Below are 21,892 nucleotides of genomic sequence, written 5' to 3'. Positions count from 1 at the left end.
CCCTTTGGATCCTACGTGACAAGTACTGCCTGGCACACAGGCAGTGGTCAATACGTGTTTGCTGAATTAACAACACTGCAAATACAGAACGGCAATCAGATTTCAAGCAACATTATTTAATTACTTACATATCAATACAAGTGTGAATGAAAACACTCATTTGATATAAAGGTTGTGATAGGATTATCTTTTGTTAATAAACATAAATAGTAAAGATCATTTGAAATATCAGCAGTTAAATGTGATTTAGAATTAATGAATTTAATGTATTACCATTCAAAGAAAACTTTTCTGTAAGAATAAATTTTTATCTTTCAAAATGAAAATCAAACTCCTAAAATACTAAATGATCGGCAATTTAAATACACATAGAAATACCTGCTTTTTCTGACGTCCTCAGAAATACCATGTCCGATGGAATTCTTTGATTCTGCAGAGAGTAATATAAAATACTAATTATACATATGCAAGTTTATAAAGTAACACCATTCCATTACAAAGTAGAAATAGCTAGCAGAAACTATCTAAAAAAATGTTATAATAAAATTTATACTGAAGCAATTAACATTAATGATTTGTATAACAATTTGTATAACTGATATTCAAATTCATTTTTTAGTTAGACTTTTTACCATTTTTCCCTGTTAACAAACCATGAAAATAGCACTTGTGAGGACCTGAAACCTACTCCATTTCTGAAAAGTGTTACATATTGCCTTTTCTTTGGCCTCTTTCTTATCTGAACTTGTGCATACAAGACAGAAGTTTCTGCCCTAGAAAAAGTTATGTCCTATTAGACTAAAAAACCCTGGGAAGGGAGGGTAGGGTTCCAGGGCCTAACACAAAACAGAAAATACCATAAATAAACTATTTACTACATATTATAAATGAATAAATGTACTACTGAGCAAACAAACGAAACCCCCACAAATTTGAGAGAGATTCTTTTATAAAGCAGAAAAGGACAAAATCTCAAAAGTACTATATAGCATATAAAAACTTTTACAAGAATTTGCTATTAATACATTTATTTAATCATTGCTAATCATTCTATCAATTGGGAAAGCTGTATCAAACTAAGAAAAATATATAGTAAAGAACATTTCACGTAACATCCTAAAGTACTTATATTTTTTGAGACCTGATAAAGTAGAGGAAGCAAGCAATACAAGCAAAGCGAGCAAGCAATACAAACAAACAGAAGTTGTTAGGCTGAGAACACCGCGCTGTGGGATAAAGCTGTCAAGTACTGAGATCTAAAGAAGTCTTAGGTCAAAAAGGAAATCACGATGGAAGTCAGAAGATATTTTTAGCTGAACGATAAAAATGCAACACAGCAGAGCGTATGGAACCGTGCTCCCAATGCCAAAGGGAAACGTTAAGAGGAAAATGTATACAGTTAAATGCACACAATGGAGAAGGGAAGCTAAAAATAGAATCTGAATATCCACTTGAAAGCAGGGTGACAAAAGCCAATGAGCCCCAAACGAGGTACAAGGATGTAAGCAAATACAAAGCAAAAATTAATGACACAGAAAACAAGTATATATATATATACATATATACATATATATATGTATATATGTATATATATATATGTAATGATCAGCAAGAAAGCTTTTTTTAAATATGTGCATTTCAGTAAAAAGAAAAGCTAACGTTAGACTATAACTAAGAAAAGATGCAGAGCAAGTCAAGTTCTGTAAACGAAAAAACTATCAAACGTTACTGAGAGAAGTTAAACAAAACCTACGTAACACAGAACACATCCTGTACCAAAATCAGAACACAAAGATGTCAGGTGCCCATCAACCGATCTAACGCAAACCCAATGAAAATCTTAACACGTTTTTTGGGAGGAACTGACAGGTATTCCCAGTATTTACCGGGAAATGCAAAGGCCGAGAATGAACAAGACAAATGTGAGAAACAAGGAGGCTGAGTCTACAGTATAATAAAACTAAAGTATCAGACTAGAGCAATTACGACAAAACGGTTTTCCACCTCGACAGACAGTTCTACTGACGTACACGCAGAGACAACAGAAGGCTGGCCCACATGTTCATGAACACCAGGTTAACGAGAAAGGTGCCACTGCAGACCAATAAGGAAAAGTGTTGAGAAACAGATATCTACAGAAGATGACGGGAAAGAATACCAAATTTCTGTAACAGTCAAAACATAAAAATCTATCCCGAGTGAATCTGAATCTATCCCGAATGAATTTCTAAATGTCAAAGTCAAAGCGATAAAGCTCCTAAAATACAGAATATTTTGACAATTTTTTGGTAGGGTCCCTACCAAACCTAACAGACTCCTCCTCACAATCAAAAATTTTAAAAACCAACCAACCAAACAAAAACCCAATTAACTATCAATGAGAAGATTAATAAAATAGACTTCATCAAAATTAAGAATATCTGTTTAACAAAGCACACCAGGGAGGAAAATATTATTTGCAACATTATCACTAATAAGAGACCCCCCAACCGGAATACCTAAAGGCCTAAAACCTGATAAGAAAAGAAGAAATAACTTAGAAGAAAAATAGCAAATGATTTCAATAGGCTCTTCCCAAACAAGGTATCCAAAGGCATATGGAAAGGTGTGCAATTTTGTTACTCTTCAAGGAAATGCGTGTTAAAACCACCACTACCACACACATACTGGAAATGCAAAATGCACAGGGTTGACAATGCCAAGTGTTGACAAACACGGGAAGCATCCGGAACTCTTACGCACTGCACTGCCCACTAGAGGAGAACGTGGTACACTGCCTTGCAAGGTCATTTCCAGTATCCACTAAAGTGGAGTATATGTATCCCCCATGCCCTGCAATCCCACTCTTTAGGCATATATACAGTAGCACTGTGTGCACAATTATCACTTCTAACAGGCAAAACTAAAAGCCGCCCAGATATGCACCAACGGTAGGACGGACAAAGGGCACACTGTGTAACAACGAGAAGAGCAAACCATGGACACACAACAAAATGGAAGAATCTCACAGGCAGTACTGGACCAAAAAAGCACCCACCCAAATACATCCCCCATCCCACTCCACCAGGTGCCCCTGCTAAGTTGATTCTTAACAATAATTTTATTTGTAAGTATTTTATTCTTTTTAATGCTATCGTAATGGTATTTTTTCCCTTAATTTCACTTCAGGCCATTACTCTTTAGTCCCTTACCCTGTTTTATTTTCTGTGAAGCACTCATAAAGAGTGTTAAACAATCATGGATACTTTTTATTTTTCCCTCCCTTCAAGACTATGAGCAACACAGGAGCAGAGACCCGTGTTTTCTTAACATCATAGACCCTGGTACGATGTACAACTGTTCCTCCGACCATCACCCATTCAGGATATCTGGTTTGTGATTTTTGGCAATTATGAATAATACAGGCATAAACATTCATGGATGGCCTTTTGTGCCAATTCAAATGAACATTTCTCTGTGATAAGAGGTCCAAGAGTTCAACTGCTGGGCCATACCACAGTTGCATATTAAATTTTTTAAGAGACTGTCTATTGATTTTCTAGGGTAAGTGTAACATTTGATGTTCCCACTAGAAATGTATGAGTGGCCTTTCTTCACATCGTTGCTAGCACCTGGTGTTGTTACCAGTTTTCATTGTAAACGCTGTGCTGTGTGTGCACGGAGGCGTCACGGTGCTGTCTCACTTGCATTCACAGATTACTCATGACGCTGGGTACCCTCTCCTGCTCACTCTCCAGCCATAATCTTCTTGGAGACACATCTCCTCCGTCTTCAGTTCGCTTTCTCACTTGATTCTTCGTACTGCTGGGTTTTCACATACTCTAGATACACAAATCTATCAGCCATGTGGTTTACAGACGTCTCCTTCTGGGCCTTTTAGCCTGTTTTCATCGTAGTCACGTGTTCTTTCACAAGCACAAACGCTTTATCTTAATGAGATGCAACTTACCGTTATTTTTCTTCTCCGCATCATGCTTTTGGCATCAAGTCTAAACACCAGTGTCCTACCCTAGAGTTGGAGTATTCTCTCTGATGTTTTTCTTCCGAAGTTTCACACTTACACATTTTTCACTTAAAGTCATGATCCATTTTGATTTAATACCTCTATAATGTGTAACATTCAGATTGGGTTCGTTTTTTTAAACCCTGGACGTCCACTAGTTCCAGCTCATTGGTTGAAAGGCCAACCTTTCTCCATTTTAATTGCTTTTGCACTTTGTCAAAACTCACTTGAGCATTTTGGGTGTATCTATTTCTGGGTTCTCCAGAATGTTCCACCGATCTCGATTTCTCCCCTTCTTACACGCTGGGCTCGGTCATGCGCCTCAACACCAGGAAGTCACCCTTCTCGCGTTATTCTCCTCACCAGCATTGCTTTGCTATCTCAGCCTTCACAAATGGCTTTTACAATAAGCTTATTTTGTATGTAAAAAATGAACACAAAAAAACAAAATCTTGCTGAGATTTTAATGGAAATTATATTAAACCTATATTCAATTTGAGGAAAACTGGAATATTTCAATCCAAATCCACAGTATCTTGGATTACTTTCATGAACACATTGTCATTTTCAGTCATACCTAAGATTTAGTTTTCGTAGTAGTGATTTATTATAAAGCGACTTCATTTTTAATTTGTTTCCACATGTTGGAAATGGGATTGGTATTTGAGTGGTGATCTTATAATCAGCCACTTTGCTAAATCTACTCATTATCATTAGTTCCAGGAGGTTTTCATAGATTTGTTGGGATTGTCCACACACACAATCATGTCATCTGCAAATAGGGACACTTTTATTTCTTCCTCTCCAACCTGAATTCCTTTCATTTGCTTTACCTGCCTTATTCTACGTGGCTAGAAATGTTAGTCGAGTCAAGACTGGTAGGAGCATGGGTGCCTGGGTGGCTCAGTCAGTTAAGTGTCTGACTTTGGCTCAGGTCATGGTCTTGCAGTTTGTGAGTTCAAGCCCCGCATTGGGTTCTATGCTGACAGCTCGGAGCCTGGAGCCTACTCCGGATTCTGTGTCTCCCTCTCTCTCTGCCCCTCCCCGACTCACACTGTCTCTCACTGTCTCTCACTGTCTCTCTCTCTCTCTCTCTCTCTCTCTCCCCCCCCCTCAAGAAATTTAAAAAAAAAAAAAATTAAAAAAAATTAAAAAAAAAAAAAAACAGTGGTAAGAGCAAACATCCTGGACTTACTCCCAATCTGAAAGGAGAGGCATTCAGACTTTCACCATTAAGTGTGATCTTGGCTGTACATATTTATAGGTGCTTTTTAATTCACTGTTTAATCCAGGCTGTGGAGAGTTTTTATTATGACTGTGTGTTGGATTTACCCAAATGTTTTTCCTACATCAACTGATATAATTTTTTTTTTTTTTTTTTTTTTTTTTAGTTTGTTAACAGGGTAGACTACATCTGGTGCTTTTAGAACGCTGAACCAGCCTTAGATACTCGGAATAACGTCCACTCTGTCCTGATGTGCCGTTTTTCTCTATACTGCTGATATCCATCGGCAACTGTTTTCCTAAGGATGTCTGTGTGTATATGCACATTATTTGTAGTTTTCTTTTCTGTACTGTCTTGTGTTGGTATGAGCCTGACACTGGACTCCTAATGCTCCATCCATCCTCCACTATTTTCTGGAAACTACCGTGCAAAAATGATGCAAAGTCTTCTTTAAAGGTTTCAAGGAGTTCTTCAGTGGAAACATCTGGACTTAGATACTTCCTTCTCAGAGATTTTATGTTTTTTAACAACTGCGGTTTATCACAGGTATGACATGCATTTTTTATTCATCGGTGCCAGCCTCAAAGCAATTTCCTCTCATCCCCATCGCAGTCCCCATCGCAGTCACTGAAACACCGATGGTAACGTCATTTTTATTTGTTTTAATTTTATGTAATCTTTACACCCCCAAGATCAAGAGTCACACACACTTCCGACTGGACCAGCCAGCCGCCCCTTTCTCAGAGATTTGAAACTACTAACTCCACTTCCTTACTGTTTGTAGAACCATCACATCACCTGTTCCATTTTGACTGTTTTGATGGTTTGTGGTTTCGGAAGAAGTGGTCCCTTTCGTCGAAGCTGGTGTGCTAGGGAGCGTACAGCTCTCGGTGGGAATCCGTGATTCTCCGTTCGATGGCCTGGGATCAGCAGTAATGTCCCCTGTGTCACTACGGAGACTGGTGACTTGTGTCACTGCTCTTCATTTTTATCACTCCTGGGAGAGGTTTATCGGTTTTATTCATTTGTCTAGAAGAACCAGCTTTTGCTTTCACTGATTTACTGTCTCGTTTCACTGACCTGCTCTTCTATTTACTTCCTTCCGCATACATTACTTTCATTCTGCTCTTCTAGTCTCCTGAGCCAGGGACTTAGACCATTAACTTGAGACTTTGACGTCCTTCTAACGTAGGTGTTGACGACTACAAAATTCCCACTCAGCACCGCCGCACGTGCGTACCACGTATTTTGAATGTTGAAATTCCACTTTCACACAGTTGCATTTTGTTTCCTAGATTCCATACTTAAAGTACACTGTTTACTTTTCACCTATTTTAGAGTTCTCCTGTTGTCTTTCTGTTGTTAATTTCTGATTTGACTCTACCATGATGAAACAACACGCTGTATGATTTCAAATTCTTTTCATTTTCTTGAGGTTTCTTTTATGGATCTGCTTTAACTGGTGCATGTTGAAACTTGGTGCGACGTGAAATAAATGTGTGTCTTCCTACTGTCGGGTAGAGCGGCCTGCATTTGTCAGATCTCGCTGGCGGACTCAGTGGGGATCTTCTCTGTCAGTGCCGATGCTTGGCCCACCACGTCTGTCTGATGCTCAGAGGGTGGGGCTGAAGTTCTCACTCAGAACTGTGGATCTTTTTCCTTTGTTCAGGTCCAACAATTTTTGATTTGTGTATTCTGTGGTTCTGTTGTCTGGTGAGTACAACTTCAGGACCGTCTCGTCTTCCTGGTGGATAACTCTGTTAATATTATGTAAGGTCTCTCCATCTCTAATAATTTTCTTTGCTCTGAGCTACCCTTCACTGGATATTAACTCAGCCCCTCCTACTTCCGATTAATTTTATGCGATGTGTACCTTTTCCATTCTTTTACCTCCTTTTATCCTACCCGTGTCACTGGATTTGAATTCCTTGTGAGAGGCGCATGGCTGGGCCTCCTTTCTTCATCCACTCTGCCTGTCTCTGGATTGGTATATTTAGACGGTTCACAATGAACATAAATTACTGACACATTACAGAAGACTGCATTTTCTGATCTGTTTTCTGTTGTCAGGTTTCCCCTGGTATTCACTCCTCCGTTTCTAATTTCTTGCCTTCTGGTGTGTTACCGGAAACCTGTTCAGAAGCCCATCTCAGTTTATTTACAGGATCTCAGACTGTCTCTCTCTGCATAGTTTTTGTCATGTCTGTTCTGGGTATTAAAATATACATTGTAATACTTGGTAAAATTGTTGAAAATATTTATTAAATTGCATTACCTTAAAAAAATAGGATAAAGAAACTGTCTTTCAATTCAGCTGTGAAAAAAAAGAAGATATTCTTTTCTTGCTCATTTTGGTTGAGCAGAAGAAGGACTCAACAACAGTGTCAACTTCAATCCTGCTTGTGTCCTCTGGATCCTTCTCAAACACTTGGACTTCAGAGTCGGGTGTTAGGACCTGGACAACGACCTGGACAACCTTCAACTTTTCAAAGTCTCTTGTTACAAACAGTTACCTGCCTGACACATTCCTCAAGTATTCATACTTAAATTGACGTGTCTGTCTAAAATTTTAGATACTTCTTCGGAGGGTTGGTTCCTTGTTCAGCCAGGAGACAACCTTCGGATTTTCTTTCTCTGCCTTGCGTGCATAACCCGACCCTGACTCTGAATGGATCTAGCCTACCACTTTCCAAGTGCGCATCAAAGAGATGCTGCTCCTGGGAGGGGTTGAGGCTGGAGAACTGGGAGTTTACACCCAGATCCATCTGGCGTCGAAGCCCACATCTCCCCTTGCCCACTGTGCCCAGCTGCTGCTCTCCCGTGAGTTGCACGACTCCCAGCATCAGCAGCACCGGGCCAAACTCGATCAGCGTGCCTCAAATATCTACACAATGACTATCCATATACGAACTGTAATTCCACATCAGGATACAGAATTAGAAGAGCTACCCTCCAACATAACATCCACCAAGGAAGTATCCAAGGATTGATTTCTAAGTAGCAATGTGGTCAAATAACAGAGAAGTAACTTTCTGGTTAGTGACAAGTATTTCCAGAATCCTTAAATAAAAAGTAAAAAGACAAAACCATTTGCTACCATATCACTGCCATTTCCTTATGACGGTTAGTCAGTCAGTAAGACAAAAACTTTTATCCCTAAAAAAGCCACAAAGTTGGTTTAACAAATATAAATTCACTACTGAAAACTTATCACTTCATAGCAATTACCAGAAATTATGTCTCAAGATTCTAAATATTCAAGTTTTTTAAGTAACTAAAATATGTGGAAAATTTTTATGTGAAAGTAGGTGTAAAACTGGCAATGTAAAAAAACTAAATCAGGTACAGGTGTCACCCCTATTTTTTAGTGTATAACATTTCCTGAAGATTAGTGAAAATATTTTAGAAGTTCTTCCTGTAGCTCTGCTACCGAATCTCTCAACATCAGGGTAGAGAAGGGGCCGTACACATGCTTGTGTAATAATACCAATCTAGTGTTGGGAGTGCCACCCACACTGCGCTACCCGTGGAACACTGCAGGGACAAAACAGAAGATGGGCAGCTGCCCCGTTACCGTAAAACCTTTTCCTGGATGTCGACAAAGGCCCATGTCCCTCATCCGTCTCTCACAGATGGAGAATGCACCTGGGAGGCCAGAGAGAGGCCCAAGGGGAACGCCCCACATTGATCTCGACGTCCACCTTCACATCCATCTACAGGACAGAAGAGATGAGCACACGCAACGTGGCCAAGAAGGACTCACGCTACTCAGTAAAAAAGGGAGAACTGAAGAGCACAACAGTCCATCAACTCTGGCAGGAGAGGGAAGGAGAACGTGAATAACGAGAGAGCAAAGGAAATGAGAGATGGAACAATGACAAGGCCAAGCGGTGCTCCCCGATCCACAGAGACTCTCTCTGCTCCTTAAACACCACCATCAACACCACGCAGCCTCTTGAGAAGGAAACAACACGCGATGGGTGTCACTGCCGGCACAGGTCCCAGCCCGCAATCCATGGGGCTGGCTACCCACTTCTGTCCCGACGGGCCACCGGGAGCTGCCCTGTGGAGGACTCCCAGCCTTCCCACCTTGTGGCCGGGAACGAAGGCGGCCTCCTTCCGGCCAAAAGCTCATGGAACCAAGGCCCTGAACCTGCCAACAAGCCCCCACGAGCTGGAGGCGATGGCCACCTGGCTGACTACAGCCATGAGAGGGACCCGGAGCGAGGACCCAGGTGCCTGACCACAGAAAGGGTGAGGTATTGGACACTGGCAGCGGACTCTCATTTGGCTCAGTCATCTGTCATCAGCATTTACCCTACAGAAGCGCGAAGAGGTGTGTGTATGAGGATATTCACACAGCGCTTTGTAAGAGGAGAACAAAGACACCATCCGAAAATCTAACCACGGATCAAAGCTAGTGACTTACAACGTCCATATGACCAAATGCCACACACACGAGTTGCACATCAGTGTGTTCAATTTTAATCCTTTTTGTAAAATCAAACAAGCAGACCTAAAAACATGGCCGATGTAGAGATGAAAGCAGCAAGAGAAAGCCCACGCTGGTCTTGAGGAGAAAGGCCTTCTGGTACTGAACCCCTCCACAACATGGCTCAGGGTGGGTGCGTGGCCCGGGTGCCAGCTGGCACCGAGGGCTCAGACTACTCTCGTAAGAGGCCTTATTACAACTTTTCCTGCGACACTTTTTAAAAGTTGTTCTAAGGGCGCCCGGGTGGCTCAACCAGTTGAGCTTCTGACTTCGGCTCAGGTCACGATCTTGCCGTTCGTGAGTTCGAGCCCCGAGTCGGGCTCTGTGCTGACAGCTCGGAGCCTGGAGCCCGCTTCGGATTCTGTCTCCTCTCTGCCCCTCCCCTGTTCATACTCTGTCTCTGTCTCTCTCTCAAAAATCATTAAAAAATTTTTTTAAAAATAAAATAAAATAAAATAAAATAAAATAAAAGTTGTCCTAGAGCCTTTGAAAAAAACAAAGAGGCTACCTGCTCAGTGGCCATTACTCAGGGATGTGGGCAGAAGCACCCCCCCCCTCCGACAGGCAGTCAGCCTGCTCACCCCAGGCCGCTGGCAGCTTCCACCACTGACACTGACAGGCTTTCTGAGCGGCTTCCGCCTCCACAGACCTGAGCCGTTTCTTCCCAATATTCTCTGACTTCCATTGACCCTCCCTTCTTTAAGGTAAATTCTAAACCATAAGAATATCCAATTCTTATGTGTAATATATCTATCTATAATAGGAAGTTTTAGAAAACGAAACATATTCTATTATAAATAGGTTCTAACTAATACAGTTTTTTCATCAAATGAAATAATTCTAGTAATACAATATTAAGCAGTTAACACAGGTCTTGTTTTTAGACAAAATATGATTTCACCTGCACACAATGAAATGTACTAAAGCAAAAACAAACTAGATTCTTCTTCATATATATGCTATCTTACAAAAGATGTTAAGACTTAAAATAACTGTCTCATACAATTTCTTTTAGATTCAAAGTTACTGCAATCAGGCTAAATGTTAATCACCGGCATACACACGTCTAAAATATATTAAAAATGCATCAACCTTTTCCACTATGATGAGGTCTCCAACTTGTATGTCTGAACTCTTAACTTGCACTTTACCTTAAAGAAAAGAAGAAGTATAATCAACTCAAGGAAACAACAGCACACCAAGTTAAAATTTCAATTAGCAAATAATACTCCAGAAATAACTTTTGGGGTGGAAAAACACTAGAAATTTATCTGTACTTATACTTTCAAAATAAATTGATTACACAGTCACCAAAAATGAACTTCTCTTAGCTCCCAAATACGAACAGGTAACTGTCCCCAGTAAAAGACGTGGGGTACGGGAGAGGGCTCCAACCGGAATGTTCTTCCCAAATCCACCATTATTTCAGGTCTGGGTCCAGTACTGACCATCAGAATAGCACTCAAGATGACTTAATGAGTGAATAACAGGAAGATGTATCCTTGTATTAACATTGTAAATGGCACTGATGGACACAGAACTGACAGAAGTAAAGAAAACGATGTATAAAATCACCGACATTTCAGAACTGATAACTGATACCGATACGGTTGACAGCTTTATTACAAACAGTGATTCATCCACGTGATACGGTGTGTAAATTCTTAGATTATTTGTATCATATCCAGTCTGCAATAAGCACCTATAAAACTTAACATATAAGCCTCTAAGACAAAGTTAACATCACGCAGAGTAGATGAAATATTGAATGCACAATTTGAGACACCCTTTCTACATAAGTAACGAAACTTACTCAAGTTCTCTCTCTCCCTGGGACTCCGAACCCTTCCCCTTCCCTCCTGCCCTCCCTCCTCCACGTCCCCCTCCCTCTGTCAATCTCCCTTTTAGAACTAGCAACAGCCTTGTGGATCTATTTTTACCTTTTCGTGACCACCGTTTTTAACATGGGGAAAGGCCTGTCTTTACATTCAATTTATTCTGAAAGCTAACGGGACAGGAAGTAAGCCCACATCACATTATCAAAAACTAACATTACCAGTCATACTACTGACTTTTCGACCACGTTCAACTTAGTACAAACTTATTTCCTAATTACTTCTTAAAGCAGCTCAGTTTCAAGAGTACCACAACTGTTCCTAAAGATATGTTTTGAGGATATCCAGAAGTTTTGTATTTTATTTTTCTACATTCCTCAATTATACAGTAAGCACATAAGGAATGGAACTATTGGGGGAAGCTATATTTTATTCATATTATAAAACAGCAATGTTTGGGGGTGCCTGGGCGGCTCAGATGGTTGAGTATCTGATTTCAGTTCAGGTCATGATCTCACGGTTCGTGAACTCAAGCCCCGTGTCGAGCTCTGTGCCGACAGCATGGAGCCTGTTTGGGATTCTCTCTCTCTCTGTCCATCCCCCGCTTGCACATGTGGTCTCTCAAAACTAAATAAACATTAAAAAACAAAAGACGATTCTGGCATCTTTTATTAAAACAAAAATAAAATAGAGTACCAATGTTCTTTAGCATTACTGTGAAACAAATCTTCAGATACCTTCATAACTGGTAAGTACATCTACTGATAGTCAGAAAGTATACTTACAGAAGAATGTCTATTTTAGTTACTTTTTCATTTGGCCCCTTCAAGCTTCTTGTCTGTACTCCCACTGTTATGTTTTCTACAGCTAAGCACCAGGCAGTAAATGTACCATACTGATCTCATTATTACTGAGTATTATTCAAAAGAATTCCTGTCTTATCACTTAATTTTATTTTCTCTCCTACTATCCATTCCACTGTTCCTTCTGCTTTTCTATATTCTCTGTAATAGACCCATTTAGAAAGCAGAGAAAGAAACAGCCATAATCATAAGATGGAATAAATGTAGTAAATAATTTTTAAATATTTTGAAACAAAAAATATATCCTTTTCTGACTCCGCAATCATGGTCTTACATTTCTGAGGAAGAGGTACCATTCTGTCACATCACAGACACAGTTTATATTTAATAGCCTTTAATTTTTAGGTATTGTGCAGTGATTTCCATTCATTTCTATGGAGTTTCCTTGCAAGTACATGTTTAAAGAAAACAGGTGATGGTAAAATGCAGTGCAGAAATTCTTGTGTTAATAATACGACAATATGAACAAAAACACGACAAGGCTATCGTGTCAAATTGGTACAGCAATCTGCCTCCAAGTGCACATTTCTAAACATAAAGAATTGGTCAAACTGTTCAGTAGCTCTTGGTTCTCTAGGAATTTTCATCCGTGTGCAGGGGGCTGTCTGTACTTCCTGCATAGCCTCAGTCCCATGAACTCACAGCCTTCTGTTCCCTTTCGTCAAGAACAGCTGGAGCTTTAGTATTAATAAGATATTAATTCTCCCTTAAATTTATCTTTAGACTCAATGCAATCCCAATCAAAATCCCAGCAGGGATTTTTGATTTGAATATTTTACAGAAATTGACAAGCTGATTCTAAAAGTCATATCGAAATCCACAGGACCTACACTAGACAAACAACTCTGAAAACAAAAAAACAAAGTTGAAAGGAAAACACTACCTGACTTCGAGAATTATTCTCAAGAAACAGTAATCAAAAAAGAATGATGTTAGCATAAAAACAGACCAACAGATGGGTGGAGTGGAAGAGAGAGAGTCCAGAAATAAAGCCACACATAAAAGACAACTGATTTCTGACCAAAGTATACGGCACTGCAGTGAGACAAAGATCACCTTTTCAATCAACGGTGCGGGAAACATCTGGATATCCACATACAAAAACAGCCCTTACTGGTACCAGTACAAAGGTTTACTCAAAATAGATATATATAGTACAAATCCCTCTAGAAGAAGAAACACAGGAGAAACTTAACAGAAAATCTCTGTGAACTTGAGTTAGGCCAAGAGTTCTTAGGGCACCAAAAGCACAACCATAAAAGAAAAAACTGGTGAATCAGACTTCATCAACTGGAACATTATAGGGGCCACGAACAGTGCAAAAGCGTTAAGGCCACGGAATCGGCAGCTGACAAACAGCTGGACTCAGGTGTAAAAGGGAGGAAGCTAGAAAGACAGAAAGGGTGCCCAGCTCGCTCCAGGACAAGTGGCCTCCAGGCCCCAGTTGAAAAACCACCACCAGGTGACAGGGACTGCAGAGGGAGAGGCGCCCCGGGGAAGAGCCAGGCTCTTCTCAGGGGAATCAAGAAGGCTCAGCTGGGGGCATCGGCAGGTGGAAGCCTGAGGCACCGATGTCCAGAGTCCCAAGGTGACGAAGGGCGACGGCGCCATCGGAGGCTGTCCTAGGTCAGTGAGGGAAACGTGGACGAAGGCCCCGTGAAGCCAGTCCCAGAGCACACAAGCCAGGGCTCTGCTCAGGCTGGGGGTCCCGGGACTCCCGCTGAAGGTGGGTGGGGCACGGGCACGGAGGACCCGGATGTGCAAGGGCAGGAGCTATCCTTCCCGAGACACAGGCTGGGGACAAAATGGGCCACGCCCTACCCGCAGGAACCTTACCTAAAGCCCAGGAGATAAAATACATCCACATAGGAACTGTATTGACTACAGCCTAGGAAATTAAAGAAAAAAAAGGAAATCCTGCTGTTTGGGGGTAAGGGTTAGAGAGCATCTTGCGGAAGGTAACCAATTTTTACTCTTAAACTTTCACCAGCAATAATCAAAGTAGTTTTAAAAAACATTCTTGGGGCGCCTGGGTGGCGCAGTCGGTTAAGCGTCCGACTTCAGCTCAGGTCACGATCTCGCGGTCCGGGAGTTCGAGCCCCGCGTCGGGCTCTGGGCTGATGGCTCGGAGCCTGGAGCCTGTTTCCGATTCTGTGTCTCCCTCTCTCTCTGCCCCTCCCCCGTTCATGCTCTGTCTCTCTCTGTCCCAAAAATAAAAACGTTGGAAAAAAAAAAATTAAAAAAAAAAACAACATTCTTTAGCAATTAAAAAAAAAACAAAACGGGGGAGGGGCCAAGATGGCGCAGCACAATGGAAGTTCTTTAGTGCATCTCTCGTCCCTGAAATGCAGCCAGATCAACACCAAGCCATCCCGCACGCCTAGAAAACTGATCTGAGGATTAACACAATTTGCACAGCCTGAACCACAGAACTCGGCAGGTACGTGGTGCGGAGAGAGGAACTGGGGGAGAGAGGAGCCCGGGAGGGCAGAGAGCTCGCGAAGAGAGGACGGAGATGGGGGGGAGGGTACTGGAAACCCCCACCCCCCGAAAGCAGCTGGAGAGAAAAGAGAAAGAGTGGCGGAATCAAAAAAAATTAGATGCTCAAGTTAAACACAAATTTTTTTTCTTATTCTATCAGGAAACAAAGTATGAGATCGCTTTAGAAAGAATATGGAAATAATGAAATATCGTCGTAAGAAACAGAGATGAAACACTGAATGTTATTCACTGGACCCCTTCCCTTCTAACATGGTCTCGCTATCTGAAACAGTCTACCGTCCAAATACCAATGAAGAGCCCAAAATTGCCAGAAGAGACCGTGCAGACAGACTTGCAGCCAACCAGCGTACACGTTTTGCTGCAGCAAATGCAGAAATAAGCATCAATAGCAAATGACCAGCTTCACGAAATAAAGATTTTGTAGGAAAGTACGCGGGTTTAAAAACTTACTAAGTATCTCACTCTTAAATATTTTATCAAGCAACAAATACAAATGAAAATTATGTGGTCTTACTATAGACAAGATACTTCAAAGTCTTGGTTAAGCCTGCTGGTGTCTGCCTAAGAGAGATTTCCAACCTCTGTTTTCTGTGGTTAGAAAGACTTTTTACACCTCTACCAAAGGTTAAAATACAAAGTACTGTTAACACGAACGGCTCATAATTAACAAGTTCTAAGACTCTCAATCACGAAAACCAGAAACCTGACGAGAAAGCAGGCGCCTGCAAATGTACAAAAATCCCAATGCCCCGCGATTCTGTACGGTTATGTTACCGCTAAAAGGGAGATGAACTAAATATGCCTCAAAATCGTCCCTAGTCTCTCATTTCCTCTAGATTTTCGCTCATCCCACGGCAGTTTCTTGCTGCACAAACACTCCCAGCGTGGAGACTAACATCGGGCCCTTGGTACAAGAGAGAAGAAACCACAGGTGAGGACAGTGAGCAACCACGAGCCTGTTCATGAGGGTTCGATGCCACTGGTCTAATTCACGAGAAGAAAATCTCCAGCTAATGAAAAAAGAAAAATAACTGAGGAAGGGAGGGAAAGATTCTAAGACGCTGGAACATGCCGAAAAGGAACATTATTTAAAACTGGAATGGAGCTGGCACGGAGATCTGGATGAATCTGGAGAACTCAAGGCAAAGAATGGGGCCCAAAGAAATCTGACACATTTCTCAAAGGTCTGAGAAAGGAACTTTATTTTTTTTTAAGTTTATTTATTTATTTATTTTGAGAGAGAGAAAAGGGGAGGGGCAGAGTAAGGGAGAGAGAGAGAATTCCAAGCAGGCTCCACATCACATTGCCAGCACAGAACCTGACGTGGGGCTCGATCCCAAAACCATGAGATCACAACCTGAGCTGAAGTTGGATGCTCAACTGACTGAATAACCCAGGTGCCCTTTTAGTCTTTTTTATTTTTTAGGTTTTTTTTTTTCAAGTTTATTTTGAAAGCATACTGATCCGGGTGGGTGGGGCGGGGCACAGAGAGAGGGAAGAGAAAATCCCAAACAGGCTCCATGATGTCACCCTGAACTCATGAACCCTGAGATCATGACCTGACCTGAAATCAAGGGTCAGACATTTAACCAACTGAGCAACCCAGGTGCCTCTGGAAAAAGAACTTTAATAACATTAAAAACTGGTTTTAAAGGAACTAACTAACCATTTGCGGTAAAAAAAGAAGACAGGTCCCTTCTCCACGGAATAGACACCTGAAATGTGAAATTGCAAATGGAGGGAAACGTCAGCTATGAAAAATGAAAACACAGAAATATTACTGTAGGGAAATTAAGATATTCACACTAGGGTTGAACAGCCTTTCTAGGATTAAAGTAAAAACCACAAAGGAAAACAGAAGGTTTGCATACATAAAAATTATAAACTTATCTACATCTAAAAGAAAAAGATAGGGGCGCCTGGGTGGCTCAGTCGGGTAAGCATCCGACTTCAGCTCAGGTCGTGATCTCAGGGTTTGTGGGTTCGAGCCCTGTTTCAGGCTCTGTGCTGACAGCTCAGAGCCTGGAGCCTGCTTCGGATTCTGTGTCTCCCTCTCTCTCTGCCCCTCCCCTGCCCACACTCTGTCTCCCTCTCTCTCTCTTTCTCTCTCTCTCTCTCAAAAATAAATAAACAGTAAAAAACAAATTTTAAAGAAAAAGATAAAAAATGAGTCAAACAAGATAAAAATATTTGTCACGTGATAAGCTTCTCTTAGAGAAATTCTGAAAAGGTAGAAATGGACGTATGAAGAAAGACGAGTAAACTCATATAAAAGATCACAATAAGCAAGGAAATGTGAAAAGGTAAGCAGCAAGCAAATCACAAGGAGAGTATTTTTCACCAGTCAAGGCAGCAAGTTAAACCCAATGCTGTACCTGACGCGAGCAAGGATGCTGGGGGAGGCGCAGGCAGGCACACTGGAGTGCGAACAGACCTAGGGCTGTCATATTTGCTCTGGAAACCCCTCATTTGCTTAAGTCATCCATCGTCTGAGATCTTGCCAGGTGCCAACAACCTCGGAACCTTCGGGGAAAACAGCCGCACGAACACAGAGCAGAGGACCCAGCAGCACAGCGACCGGCACAGTAACAGCCGCTACCAGAGGGAGGGGGCGGGGTGCTGGCGACACACACACCGCCACACGACTCCACCTGTGCCAAGGTACGTCGTGTTAGCCGGCGTTTCTTGTTACTTTCACGTATTCTGGGCCTCAATCTCCAAACAATGTGATAAAAGACACGTGGCGCACCAAGGCCACAAAGAAATGAATTCACACAGATCCTCCCAGGATGAGCTGAGAAAGCACGACGGGTCACGCACAGCCGGTCCCGAAGCTATGAATCTGCTCCTGTGTATCTGTCCCCCCACCCTACCCCAACCCCCCCCCCCCCCCCCCCCCCGCCCCGAGCGGACCCGCGTCCACCATGTGCAGCCACAGAGGGCGGAGCAGATAAGATCATGAATCTCAGCTGCTGATCGTGTCCGACCTACAACAACCCACGACAACCTACGACGACCGACCGATGGAAACCTACCATACAGATCTGACAGATGGAGAGCCGCTACTAGACGGCACACCTGTAGTAATGTATCCAGAACATTCTTGAACGGATACTTCCCAAACGCTGCTCAGCCCACAGATGCTGAAAACCACCCAAGATGAACGGGAAGCACCGAGCAGGCTCTGACCTCGTGAGAAAAGACATACCGTTCTACTCGACCTGCACCATCACAGAAGTGGACGAACGAGGGATGGCACGTGAATAAGAAGGAAAGTCACCGATGCCTCTCTGAGCAGCAGCTGCAGAAACCCACTCCAATGACTTCTGAGTTCATCAGCTCCTAAGCAATTTCTGATGGGAAAATTTAGCCAGCATTTGAGAGTACTATTTAAAAGAAACCCAACTATCTGAAGACATGACTGTCACAAAAGGGACTCCTTCTTGCCAAGTGGAAGATGCAGTAACCCAAGAAACCAGTTACATGTTAGGACGTGCCTGGGGAAGTGTGCACTGCCCACAGACAGTGTGTAAAATGCACTAAAGAGGGATTTTTTAAAAGAGATCTTTCAAGAAAACATTACTCACAAACAGTAAATTTCACTAAAAGATGATAAAATTTTAATAGGTATTTCATGATTTTTTATGTAAAAATAACAGTAAGAATTTTAACAAGTATGTGACAACAGTGTTGACAAAAGAATCAAAGATGCTAAAATACACAGGAAGAAAGAACACTGTCTCAGCGGGTCAAGTTCCTTTCTGGCAAGGAAACTGGAACACAAGAAACACCTAAATATGTGAGCGTTCTCTCTGACAACTACACACACACACAATGTACACAAGTTCAAAGACAACAGACTTTCTTCTCTCTTTCATATGTCTAACACGTTGAACAACAGAATGCCATAACCATCACAAGAAACAGGTAAGAGCCACTGGAAATCAGTCATCACCAAGTGTAAAGAGAAGCCACAGCCCAGAATTAATTCCCGATCATTTCTGAAGCTCCACATTAGCTTTAGGTGTGCATCTGGAATACACAGTAATAGTGGGTGACATGATACAGTCCTACTGAGATTTGATGGTTGATTAAAGCAAAAGCAAGTAAACAAAAACCTCTGAGTTTATCCTATCTGCTAGAATACTACAGGAGCTCTTTCAAAACCACAGTCCAGGACTCACTCGTGTTTGAATCCCCGGAGGGGATCACAGTGCCGACCACAGTGAGTACTAAGTATCTGGAACTGAATCGTGAACCAGCCAGCAGAATGATTACAGCCCAGGATGCAATTTATACACCTCTCTGGAGCAAGAGGTTAAAAAAAAAAAAAAAAAAAAAAATAGCACTGATCCCAAGAAACCAAAAGCAGAATGACCCCACAATTCAAATTCCTCATCAGGGATTTCTGAAAAGCTGCCAACAATTTCATTTTCTCCTCCTTAACTCTGACGGACGCTATCCATTAGGAGAGAACCATGAATCATAAAGCAGGTCACAAACAAGGAGAAAGCAAAGAACGGAGCAGCAACAGACGTGGAAAATTCCCACATGACAAGACAGCCTCTCAAGCAGCAAAGTGTGCAGTTGGCTAAAGATCACCCGGTGTCGACTGAGCTCGTGCACCAGTTAAAATACTCTCTGCTTCTAACAAAGTACCCTCAAGATCCGAGCATACTTAAAAGTGGTCGTGGCTTTCCTTTTCAAAAGAAAAAATAGAGCAGGGAACATCTTCCCAGAGTATTTCTACAAGAATGTATGTAAGAACTCCAAATACAAAATTCAAATACTGTAAATACGATAAATACGATAAGACGAACCGCAGTTAAGTCACATAAGGAAGGAGCCATCAATGCCATTTAAAGAACAGATAACCTATGAAATGCTACAAATAAAGGAGATGAGCAAAGAATATCCTTCACAAGAAAACAAGTTTCAGACTAGCCAAGGAGCATATTTACATTTTTACGTGCATTTTTCACATTCTAGATTTTACTCAGCAATCATTTGCATCAGAATAACGAGCCACAGAGCAATGTACAACCCACAGAACAGTCACATGAAGTCGGAGGGGGCTGGGCTCACACAGCCGCTCCACCGAAGCTGCAGGGACTCGAGGCAGATCCCTGAGCAGATCTCTGAGCAGCGGCCTCAGGCCCCTCCCCTGTAAGGTGGAGAGAACACCAACCTACCTAGGATGGCAGTTATGCAAATGAGCAAGTCACCTGACACAGATCACAGAGGAGGAAGTCAGAGATAGCCACACCGTTACCATCTACGAGTAAAACGTCCTTTCAAACAGGACCAATGGTCATCAATTTTGTGTAAAAAGGTAAATCTCCATTTGTATTTGAAATAAACCCACTGACAATTATTTTTAAGATCTTCTGAGTTCGAGTATCATAGAAGTGTAAAAGCCCTAATTATTAGTATGCCTTCATCAACAGTTTTTACTATTTTTAGGTGACAGTGACATAACATAAAATCAGCCATTGTGAGTGAGTACTACAACGGCACGGGGTACATTCACGGTGTTGTGCGACCCACTCTATCAGGTTCAAATACATTTTCCTCACCACAAAAGGATGCGTCAACCCACTAAGCAGTGCCCCCCACAACCTGCTTTCAGTTCCAGTAATCTACCTGTTCCCATACTTCACACAGATGACGTCGTACAGTCCGTGACCCTTTGTGTCTGATTTCTCTCACACGGCTTTTTCGAGGTTCACTCACGTTGTATCAGTATTAATTTTTACGGTTGAATGATACTCCAACGTGAGAAAACGGTACAATTTGTTTATCCACTCACGCGCCGATGGACATTTGGGTTGTTCTCCCCTACTGGCGATTATAAAGGGCGCTGCATGAACGTGGCTGCATGTGTATTTGCTCGAGTGCCTGTTTTCAATTCTACAGGCATTTGGGAACATCCGAATTTCTCCTTCACTTGTGAATGGGACACACAATTCTTGGTTGACAGTTTTTTCTTTTGTCATTTTAAAAACGTCATCCACCTCCTGTCCTCCACAGGCTCTTACTCTAGAGGCCTTGTGTGTGACAAGCTGTCTCTCCCTTGCTGCTTTCAGAACATTCTCTTTGTCCTCGGGTTTGAACTGTCTGATTACAACGTCTCGGTGTGGATTCTCTGCGTTTGTCCTTCTAGGGATTCACGGAATTTCCTGAACGTGTAGATTCATGTCTCTTAACAAATCTGGGAAGTTAACGGCCATTATTCCTTCAAACTTTCTCTCCACCCTCTCCCTCTACGACTCCCACGACTCCCAATGCACGCACATTAGCGCATTTAGTGCTGCCCCCAAGTCTCTACTTAACTTTCCTCATTCTTCTTTCCACATCTCAGAATGGATCATCTCACGTGATCTAGGTTCAGGGTCAGGGATTCTTTCTCCCGGCCACTTAAATTTGCCACTGAAACTCTCGAGTGAGTTCTTCTTGCAATTTATTATAATTTTTGGCACCAGAATCTCTCTTGGCTTCCTTTTTATCATTTCTATACCTTTACTGATCTTCTGTTTAATACAGTACATTGTTCTCCTGATGTCTCTTAACATTTTTCAGTTTAGCTTTAGCTCCGTGAGCATACTTATGGCAGGTGAGTTAGATTTTTGTCCAGTAAGTCCAGAATCTGGGCCTCCTCAGGGACAGCTTCTGTTCCTTTCTTCTATGACTGGGCCACATGGTTTCTCCGCATGCTTCATAATTTCCTGTGGAAACCTGTACATTTTGACTATTATAATCTGGTAACTCGGGAAATCAGTCACGTCCTCCTCTTCTGGGTTCCTTTTGTTGCTCAGTATATGCTGTAGCCGTGCACGTTTAGTGACTTTTCTAGAACTGTTTTGTAAAGTGTGTATTCCTCGTCATGTGTGGTCTGTGAAGTCTTTCAGTCAGTGTTTTGAAAAAGATTTCCCTGCAAGGGGAGGGGGTGAGATTAAGAAAGAAAAGGAGGGA

The 21,892-nt window shown here is 41.9% G+C and overlaps 1 protein-coding gene across 14 annotated transcripts in view; it reads right to left on the bottom strand.

Annotated features, from left to right (window-relative positions):
• ATP9B (ATPase phospholipid transporting 9B) overlaps positions 1-21,892 on the bottom strand; it is a 250,770-nt gene that overhangs the window by 175,272 nt on the left and 53,606 nt on the right. For 10 of the 14 annotated variants that reach the window (XM_086683265.1, XM_086683275.1, XM_086683276.1 and 7 more), the window contains one exon: positions 379-430. In XM_086683265.1, coding sequence (XP_086539391.1) covers positions 379-430 — 52 coding nt within the window. Of the gene's footprint in view, positions 1-378; positions 431-10,812; positions 10,872-21,892 lie in introns of all 14 variants that reach the window. The other 4 variants (XM_086683267.1, XM_086683271.1, XM_086683273.1 and 1 more) reach the window with 1 other exon arrangement.

This window comes from Puma concolor, chromosome D3 (genome assembly GCF_028749965.1).
Source record: "Puma concolor isolate L17-30 chromosome D3, mPumCon1.1.hap2, whole genome shotgun sequence".
NCBI classification, from domain to species: Eukaryota; Metazoa; Chordata; class Mammalia; order Carnivora; family Felidae; genus Puma; species Puma concolor.
Note: the sequence above shows the minus strand (reverse complement) of the source record. Positions and strands in the feature narration are given on the sequence as shown.